The 10,740-nt window shown below is 39.1% G+C and overlaps 1 protein-coding gene across 1 annotated transcript; it reads left to right on the plus strand.

Annotated features, from left to right (window-relative positions):
* The first annotated feature begins 7,898 nt into the window (after positions 1 to 7,898).
* On the plus strand, positions 7,899 to 10,606 carry irx7 (iroquois homeobox 7). Its single transcript, XM_044211736.1, has 2 exons — positions 7,899 to 9,229; positions 9,583 to 10,606. Exons 1-2 carry the CDS (start codon positions 9,011 to 9,013, stop codon positions 10,354 to 10,356), a joined length of 993 nt encoding a protein of 330 aa, XP_044067671.1. The 5' UTR covers positions 7,899 to 9,010; the 3' UTR covers positions 10,357 to 10,606.
* The last annotated feature ends 134 nt before the right edge of the window (positions 10,607 to 10,740 follow it).

The raw sequence follows: 10,740 nt of genomic DNA on the forward strand, positions 1-10,740 counted from the left end.
TGAGCTCAGGCCACATGGAGTCTTTAAGCTCGTCATCGCTTTTGTTTGTGTTAAAGTGAGCAACTCTGACAACAACTGGACCATAAAAGTGTCCAGATGATCAAGATTCACGTCACTGGAAATATTCTAAATTTTTGTTACTGTATACAAACCCCAAAAGCTACAACAGAAAATAACCAGACTTGTCCTTTAAAAGGAACACACTGGTGGTTTGTATGTTTTAGCCTATTAAAAATCATTTGCACTTAACACCATGCTGAAGATTTTCCAAAACATGCCAGTTTTTGGCTATTTACAAGTTGACTGAGAGAGTAGACTGTTTTCATACCTTTTACACAGCCATTGATTTAGATTCATGTTAGTCTGGCATTATAATGAGTTTGCATTTGACACTATAGGTGATCCATTATGGCGAAAATGTTAATTTTGTATTCAATTAATTATTTTAAAATCACAATTACACTGTCTGCTAAGGGACTGTACGAAAATGATTGGTGTAGGGAGGGGGTTGAGCACTTTTTAAAGAAGCAAGACCCTATATTTTATTTGGACACGCCCCTTGACTTAGAAAAACTCCAGCACCCTCCCCCCAATATCTTAAAAGCAGACAAAGCATTGAGAATTTAAGATGGTGTACCCTAACCTTTACATTTAACCTTAATATGTTAATAGAATAATAATTTTCATTATTTTTGCTTTTGATCCTTTTTTCTACAATTAATCTGCAAGGGAAAATTATAAATCTGTGGCGAGGAAAAATTAAAAGACTCTCCCCTACTCTCCCCCAAAAATCTGGCTTCTCCAGTATTATTAACTTCCCTCCAGCAATAAGAAAAAAAATATACATAACCCTTCCCCGTTTCTGAAAATCTTGTGGATTGTTCTGCGAGATGGAGACTCCGACAGCTGAGTCTTTAATGCAACAAAACAGTTTTTTTCTGGGTTGCTGACAACGTATCTTGTGAATGCAGCACTGCTTGGCAGCAGAGTTGTAATTCTCCGATATTAGATAATGTCCATGAATGCACCGGCAACGAACTCAGCTCGCAACCAAATTATTATGAGACAATAACATAACTTTGACAGATAGATGGATAAATCAACAAACATAGATCAGTCAATCAATAAAATGTTAAATGTTTGTTATGTTAATTAGCTATTTCAAGCAAGATTCAGTTTCCTGAAAGTTAATTTTCAAACTGTACTCAACAGTGGACAGTGGCTTCTTGGAAGGTAGCAAATGAGTCTCTAAAGTGTTTGCAATTTGTAGTTAATGTTCCTAAAACATACAAAACCATCAGTGTGTTACTTTATGACGGGTTTGTTTCATTACCATTGTTAACGCTAATATAGGTCAAGGTTTAGATTCAAAGCCAGTCAGTGGGTTTTGTCAGCCACCTTCAGTATAGACTCTACTTGACTGTCATACTCATGCTGGTTAGTGTCAGACTGTAATGGCTGTTTTTCTGTCACGATACAGTTTGTTTGTGCTTGGCATTTGTTGTCATGATTGAGTTTTTTTGACTGATGTACCTGCAGTTTGAGCACAGATAATCTGACCTCTTTGCAGCTCTGTTACTTGATTTAGCTTCCTTCAAAAACTATCTTGTCAAAGTGGTGATTGTCAACTGATTGTACTTTAAGTATTCTTTTAATTATTAATCTAATTTTCCACCCCTGTGTATTAAAGTACTATGTTAACTTTTGCAAAAGAAATTTGCACTTACATTGTGAATCAGTGTCCATTGGTTTAAAGGGGCTTTTGTATTGCTTCAGACATAATTTTCATTTGTTGTAAAAGATGCTCAGTGTAACTATTTGTTTATAATTTGATGCCACTGTAAAAGTTATAGTTAATGTTTTTTTCAAGCTAATTGTATAATCTAAACTAAAAAACCTGCCTCCATTACATCTTTTGCACAATATTTATATAATGAAGATATTTTGGTATTAAACGGTATTTTATATCAAACTGTATACGTGTGTTTTATGCAACTCAAACAGTTTTTTTGCGCCTGCATCGTTCACTTTGAACACAGTAGTAAGTCATTGTGTGTCTACTTCACTGCCACACTGGAATGATCTACATCAAACTCCAGTCTTTGGACTGAGTGACTTGGCTGCTAACACACACACACAGTTCCTCCTTATAAAGCAGAGAAGAAGAGCAACTTGTGATAATGCTTTTTTCTTTCTTTCAATACAATAACCCTAGTTTTTTAAGCTGCCTTTGATCTCACTTTAACTACCTGACTTTGTGGGCTACAGATGGAGTAAATATGGGCCCTGCTTACTCTCCATACAGCTTTAGACCTTAATTCCTGATTAGCTGAAAAGGGCAGCACTTGCTTTTAGGTCTTGGATATCAGACGACACAGAGGGGAACAGAGGCAAGTGTTTTTGTGCTTCATTTTTGAAGCGAGGATGTTTGGGGGATAAGAGGGAGTTTCTGTAATAGATACTTATCTTACTGCCCTCAAGCCCCTCGAACAAAGTCCCCCTCTGAAGAGATTATAACCCAGGGAGGGCACATTAACTCTAATCCGATGCTTTGAGGCCTTGCACCCCCATACCACCCTCTGCCCCACTTATTTCAACCCTTCTGTTGTTGGGGGCTACCTTGTATCCAGTGCATGTATGAGTAGGGCCTGTGGATACACATGAGGGTTCTGTGTGTGTGTGTGTGTGTGTGTGTGTGTGTGTGTGTGTGAGTCAGGGGGGTGGAGTGACTGTTTCAATAGCACGCTGACTCTAATGAAAAGCGTTGAGAGGTGCATACTGCTGTGTAACTGATTCCTCTCTCTGAAGAGATTAGGCGCTACATTGTTGGTTCAGTTGCTCATTTCCATGAGAGCACAGCCTCCCACCAGCGGCTGCTTGGCTTTGTTATTTTGAGTTGAAAAACACAGAGCCCAATGTCCCTGGCTTCCTTGTTACCATTGTTTCACAAATAGGCCAAAATGTAGATGTCATGTCACAGATGCCCAATAACCTCATTAGCTGCTCGCTGTGAGGCTATAGAGAGAAAATGATAAATGCATGAACTTCAGTTTGTTCAACTGCGTTGAGTTTCTGTGTAAAACTGAGTTAACACTACTCTTCAAACTTTTTGTTTAACTGGAAATATAGCAATGATAGATAGATAAGCCCATATGATAACGTCCTGGGCAGAGGAAAATGGCATCTCTGCCTTTGTTATGCACTATATACGTGCAGGGGAAACTTGTAAGTGAGGAGGAGACAGTGTGCAGCGTAAAAATAATGTTTATAGGGCAAAAAGGCAGAACCTTAACTTTACGTCCCTCTATTTTGCATTTATAAGCAGTATTTAAACATTTAATAAAGGCTTTATAAACACTATAATGTAGCTGTAAGCAGATGTGATGTGTGTTTATTAATGCATTTGTCAACATCTATAACTCCTCCTGTCAGCACCCGTAAGTGGAGGCTGCTGTATAAACCGATAATGAATGACAATCTAGCAAAACACAGTTGTAATAATATAAAATATGTCTTCATAGGACAAGTTATAATTGCTGGCCTGTCCTTATAGCTGCAATATAATTGTATTAAGAAGATAAATGCTAAAATGTGTCATTTAACTTTGTTACACTCAGTGTCCAAGGAAAAATGGCCTCCCTGCCTTTATTAAAATCTACATACAGTATGTGCAGGAGAAACTTGCAAGTGAGGTGGAGAAAGGGGATGCAGCGAGATAACAATGTTAATAATGTATAATGATGAATTTCATTAGGAAGATACATGTAAGGAGCCTTCATTAAAAACTTTGTTCCTGATGAAGACAGTCACTCTTTGCAATTGTGACACTCAGAAATAACCCATATGGCAACACCCTATGCTCTACATATGTGCAGGGCAACTTGCAGCTGGGGTGTAGAAACAGGGTGCAGGGAGCTAACAAGCTGATCTGCAACAACGAGCACACCGGGGAGCTGCTCTGAGTGGGCTCCAGCAAACTGGGCCAGGGCTCTAGCTGAGGGATCCTGGGGGCCCAGCAGCCACCCACCGGGCCCGACACAGGGAGGCACCAGCAGCAGCGCCAGCTGTCACACCGGCCATCACGGCCTAACCAACGCCGCCTGTCACTCACCCAGTGGAGGGCCGTCAATCAGGCTGCACCCAGGAGGGAGCTGGGAGGCGGGCCACTGCCCGGCCCTAAACAAAGACATACTTACATTTGCAAGCGGTTTCAGCGCCACTACTATTTTGAAAGAATGATAGAGTGTTCCTGATAAGAGTAATGACAAAGGACAAAGAGTGGAATGGGGGTATGGGAAGAGGGGGTCAGATAGTAAAGAGGTGGGAGAGCTTGATAACATTCACACTTTGCTTACACTCTCCATTTGTGTTGGTGCCCAAGGAAAATCTCATTAGGGAGGAAAATTAGAGTTCTGGCTGGAGACCATTGTATATTTGTTGTCAATTGACCTTTTCACTATGTAAATTCTCCATCATAAAATTCAGCTTTAAAATTTTCTTTTTTGGGATTTTGATATGTGGCTGTTTTGTCAAAATACTCAATACTCATATTTGAAATATACAATTCATCTTTTCACATGATGTACTTAAAATAAATATAACTCTTTCCCCTCCTCTGGCTCAATTTCCATGAGTCTCTGTCAACTTTCTCCCCTTTCAGTATCTGGTAGAGTAAAAATAAACTAACAAGGAATAGGTGTCAAAGATTCTGCGGATTCTCTTTAGGCCTTTGTTGTCTTGTTCACACCTACCTATGAGCTATTCAAATTGCATGTTTAGTCCCTTTGTCAGCTCGCAGGTAGGGGATTGCCTGTAATTGAGGTCACACCTAAACCTTTTGTCCTGACCTGCTCATTAGCCCCTTGCACTGTCATTCTGCATTTTCCCCCAAAACCAGGGCCTTATTTGACTTAACTGTCTGTTAGTGAGTTATAATGTGGAATATGCAGAGGATTTGTAGATAAAGGAGGATATACAGCCCAGTTTCAATATAGAGTAATGAGATAAAGATAATTTCATCCTCTTTGCTATCTTGTGTTGTATCTCTTTCGGTACGGAGGACAATCGTCTTCCATTTGGTCACTTTTCTCTCCTGTAAACGACTGACATCCTAACGGCAAACAGCACAAACTCGACCTGTCAGAGCAAGACCAACACCTGCATTGTGACGGAGCTGCCAAAAGAGGAAGAGAATGAAAAGATGTTCTGCAAGAGGGACAAAGGCCGCTGCCCTGAGCTGTTTGTGTTGTGAGATGTGGACTACTGATGCCATAAGCCTCCTTCTCTTTGCACTCTGGTTGGCCCATTGTTGCTCTTGTTCAAATTTGCCTTAGGTTCTATGGACCCCACCCAAATAAATTCCTCCTTTCTCTCCACCTTTACCACTTTTTATCTGTGGCTAGCCCCAGTATCTCTCTCTCTCTCTCTCTTCACATTTGGGCCCATGATTATACACTGACCAAAAACCGAAGTCAAAAACCCAAAGTTATTCAGTTTATTATTAATTATGACAAACAGGAGCAGCAAATCCTGCCACTTGAGAAGCTGCAACCTGATACTGTGTAAGGATTTTTCACTATTCTTGCTTGAAAAATGCAAAACTATTATTCAATTTAAAATAGTTGCGGATTACTATTCTGTCGATCGACTAGTAGTTTCAGCTCGTCAGCAGCACTTCAGAAGGTCTCTGACGTTGCATTTAAAATACACGATAGTATTCACACCAATAGAAATTACATTCATGTGGCAGAAGAAATATTCAGGTCCTTTACTTATACGTATTAATACCACATGGTAAAAATACTCCATTACAAGTAAAAGTCCTGCAATCAAAATCTTACTTAAGTAAACGTACGTAAGTATCAGCAGCAAAATGTAATTAAAGTATCAAAATGAAAAGTACTCATTATGACTTCTGTCAGCGTTATATTATTAAACATTACATTAATGGATTATCATCACTAATGCATAAACGCAGAATTTTAATGTTGCAGTAGGTTGAGATGTAATTTTAACTACTTTGTATGCTGATTGGTATTTTAATCTCTAATATTTTATACAATGATCATATGTTATATGTCAAACTTTCATCTTAAAAGTAACTAGATGTGAAATAAATGTAGTGGAGTAAAAACATAAAGTAACAAAATGAAAAAAGTACAAGAAATTTAAAATGGTACTTAAGTACAGTACTTGAGTAAATGTACTTAGTTACATCCCAATGAACTAATGTTTAATTGTAGACGTTATTTTTGCTGTAAACATCAAAAGGTAAGATCAAGGATTTCTCCAGAGACCAAATTCTTTTTATAATTAAACTATTATTTAGAGATTCACAGATCTATCTACTTTTTTCTGACTGTGTGTGTCACTCACTGTTCTATAGCTTACACACAGATACATGAAAGTACATTAATGCATCTTGTGTCTTCGTAGTTCATACAATATAACACAATAGAGTTCAACAGTACCACAAACAAGAGCCCTCAAAATGAACAACTGAATCAACTCCTCTCTAAAACAGTTTCGACATCATTATAACCTTCATGAAGGGAAGATTTATTGACTGTTGTGTTAGCCTGCATTAGTTTTGGCTAGGTGTACCTAATAAACTGACAGCTGAGTGAGAATTCTTAGTAAGCATAAATTTGCTGCAACAAGAGAATCAATACATTACACTGTATAGCTTTTTCCTATTATATTTGCAAGCTCAATTATTTCTCAGCTGTTTCAAATAATTATACAAAAATGTATACAAAAAAAAAAAACCCAACCAAGATTGCTGGTATAAATTAGATTAGATTAGATGATTAGATTCAACTTTATTGTCATTACACATGTACAAGTACAAGGCAACGAAATGCAGTTTAGGTCTAACCAGAAGTGCAATAAGCACAGGATATAAAGTGTGTGCATAAATGCAGGATAGAACAATATAATGAAAATATTTACAAGTGGTACTATGGACATTATATACAGATGGCATTACTATAAACAGAAGTATACTGATGGATATGTACAATAATGAATTGGACTGGGCAGAACAGCAGTGCAATGAATATAAAGTAGTGCAATTTATGGAAATAGTTAACAGTGCAGTAGATGAGTTATTGCAGTATTCAGTGCATAGTACTGGAGTGCAAATGATGCAGTATATGTATAAATAAATAGTCCGGTAGTGCAAATGAACATGTGGTACATGTAGCAAAAACAATATCAATATAGCATCAAAAGTATATAAAGTATATAAAGTCAGATTTATGCACACACTCTTTGATTTGTGAATAATACCATATATGTGCGTGCATCCATATTAGGCTAATGTGAGGCTTATTTATTAGAAATTAATTTTGAGTTTATTAGACTACAACTCACATGTACATGCAGGTGTCTTTAAAATCAGGACAAAGCTATAAGAGACATTATTGAAGATAAAACATGTCTCAATCGACTGTATCAGCTTTAAAAATGGTTACAGTATAAATGAGTTTCATCAAAAGCAAATTAAGAAAAAATTGGACATGTGGATTATACATTTTGGGTTTTGAATAAAATCCAACCAAAGGAAAAATAATGGAAATTGAAACATAAGGATCATCAATTTAACAGGAGAATTTTGTAAATGTGTCTTTAGGTATCATCCCTACACTTTCGATTTCACACTTACTACAGAAGTAACTGAATACTTAATAAAATCACCACCAGCACTACACCTCTTAATACTGTTAATATAATAATCAAAATTATGCAAGATAACCGAGGTGTGCTGCTCCTTTGAACTCAAACAATGAGTTTAACTGTGTCTCTTTTGAAGGGCATGGGGTGGGGGGGTGGAATAAGTGTAATCTTCTCCTCTTATCTCCAACAACCCCCCTCCACACACACACACACACACACACACACACATTAGCATCTGTTATCTCACAATTATCATATACATTAGTCAACACCTGTTTTACTTAACCTCGTTTAATTAGGGCCATTGAAACGTTGCGCTTCACCCAAAACAATGCCATCCGACATGTAAAAGGGCAGTTTGTTATGGTTCAGTCAATAAATTAACAAATAAAAAAGGTATGGCTCTGAGGCCTGTGAGGCTGCATGACAACGGTTATATGCTTTATTCATTTTCTCAATTATTTAATGAAAGAACTGCAAGGAGTTTATTCTGGAAAATGGAGCAAAACTTTCTTAGCGAGACTTTTTACGCGTGCGTAAAACTTATTCTGTTTGTTTATTAGCGTAATTTAATGCTATTGAGACGGTTAATTAAATTCACAAAACTACAGTTCTGTAGGTGATGAAGTGTCAGAAGCGACAGTAGAGACTGGCAGGATGTTGTTAACTGAATTCAGGTCATTTTCTAAGCTCCCCGCCGATTAGTGCTAGACATGAGAAGTGTTAAATTCGTCATAAAAATGACATCAAACCGGTGTAAGCTTCCTTGTTGTGAAAACTAAATAAGAGGTAAAATAAAAACATAATAAAAAGGATTAAAACATGTAATTGAAAAATAGCATGTCGCCATGACATGTTTTTAAATTTGAAGTCTTCTGTTTATGAGCTGTGAATGTAAAAAAACAGTCTTGTTTTGTGCCGTTATCAAAATTAGAATAATGATACAAACCTAAAGACTATTTTTATATCAAAAATACGAGATGTTTGGTTGCTACATGGAGCTGATGGTTAATTATATGAGTCTTTATTCATCTCCCCAAAGAAAAGGTTGCATTTGAATTGAAACTTCAGTTCTCTCCAGAAATCACGGTGTTGCGTTAAGTAGCACATATTTAGCCTCTCCACGAAAACGCTAAAAGGAACAGCGGAGGGCTTCTTTGATGGGATTTATTTCCAGTGAAAGCTGTAGGTCTTTTGAACATAGCTGTCAGTCAATACCAGAGGGACCTCCCCCATCCTCCCCCCGCACACACACGCTGGCAGCTGGGTGTATATAAATAGAGCCAGGAGGTTGGATTGCCACTCAAACTCGAATAGCTGGGACGCAGGAAAGATGCCCGCATCGCAAACTGGATTTGGCAACTTCTTCTTGGAGAGGAACATCAGCATGCCGACTGGATATCAGATTCCGGTGCTGGGATGCCCACCGGGTGTGCAACAGCAGCAGGCTCAGCAGCTGGCAGCGATGGCAGCTGGGGTTCCCATAACATACTCAGGACTACAAGGATACAACTTTATCCCATATCCTCACCACAGGCACATCACACACATGGTGAGTTGATCATTCACAAAGTATTCCAGTCACTACGCGAAAAGCTCCAATGCTTCATAGGTAATCATTACAACCTACTTTTAATAATGTGTGTAAAATCTGATCTGGAGTAGCTGAACAACAACTCATTTTCAGAAAAAGCATCTTCATTTTACAGATTGTATTCTCACATACTGAGTTGTACTGAAGTTAAGTTAGCCTACAAAGCCTAAACACCTTTGTCTGAACTTGAGGATTTCCCCTTCATTGCATTTCTATAAATGCATCGCTCACTGAATTGTGCGCTCCGGGTCAAGGGTCGCCAACTACGTGCGTAATTTCTCGCTCTTACCTTCCTTCCTTCTGCTTTTCAGAACAACGGTTTCGACTTGAAGGCCGCCTCTCCCTACCACCACGCGCTGCTAGCTCGCGGGGGAGCTTTCTACCCACCGTACCGTCCGGGAGCAGCCGAGGATCCCAGTAGGGTCGCCAAGGTGGCCACCCGAGAGAGCACCGGGGCGCTGAAGGCCTGGCTGAACGAGCACCTGAAGAACCCGTATCCGACCAAGGGCGAGAAGATCATGCTCGCCATCATCACTAAAATGAGCCTCACGCAGGTCTCCACCTGGTTCGCCAACGCAAGGCGACGCCTGAAGAAGGAGAACAGGGTCAGCTGGGCGTCTAAGGGGAAATCAGATGAGGAGGATGAGGATCATGAGGTAGAGAGCGACGATGACGACAGTTCTCTGCAGAAATGTCATTTGGATGAGCGGGACGAGGCAGAGCCTCAAACTGACCGCGCAAACACAGACGAGCAGGTCGAGAGCGCGCTGGACAGCTCAGCACCTGTGGATGTGCGTTTGGAGATGTCGCAGCAGCCAAGCAGCGAGCATGAAGCTGGAGAACTTACACTTGTCAAGAAAGTTGAAAAGAGTGACTCTGATCACACGCCATCCGCTTTGGAAAGTAAAGAAAACATTGTCAGTCAGAAACCCAAAATCTGGTCTTTAGCAGAGACCGCCACCTCGGAGACTGTGAAGAAACCTCTGGACAATATTTACCACCCGGCCGGAAAGCTGTGGGCTGAATGGGCTTCAAGAAACGGACTATTTGTTCCGTCATGTTACACCACTCGTGAAATTGTCTAAGCGGGTATTTAGACACAAATTAGAGACTTTTCCCACGTATTTTGCACTTTAAACTTTCAAACCTCAGGGATTTGATCGTTAATTCCTGAAGTTTGCAGTGAAATGAAAATTTGTTTTGAGACCAAAGACTAAACATGTTATTGTAAATAAATGTAGATGTATTTTTCCATCACCAACATGTAAATTATGTTTCCTTTGTCTAATCATGAAGAAATATTTTTGCTTAAATAAAGTTCAGCTTCTAGCGAAATTCTGTCTGTAGTATTTGACTTTAACGCAATGATACATTTAGGCAGTATACTTTGTTAAGCCATAAGCAGCTTTCTTTCCCTCTGATCATATAATGCTAAATGTTTTGTGTTAATAAGGGCCTTGCACAGAAGG

Source organism: Siniperca chuatsi, linkage group LG10 (assembly GCF_020085105.1).
Source record: "Siniperca chuatsi isolate FFG_IHB_CAS linkage group LG10, ASM2008510v1, whole genome shotgun sequence".
NCBI classification, from domain to species: domain Eukaryota; kingdom Metazoa; phylum Chordata; class Actinopteri; order Centrarchiformes; family Sinipercidae; genus Siniperca; species Siniperca chuatsi.

What these genes read in the sequence shown, in the direction of transcription:
- irx7 (XM_044211736.1), top strand. Translation starts at nt 9,011, where the DNA reads ATGCCCGCATCGCAAACTGGATTTGGCAACTTCTTCTTGGAGAGGAAC. An exon ending in ACAGGCACATCACACACATG is followed by an intron (nt 9,230 to 9,582) that starts GTGAGTTGATCA and finishes TCTGCTTTTCAG; the next exon opens with AACAACGGTTTCGACTTGAA.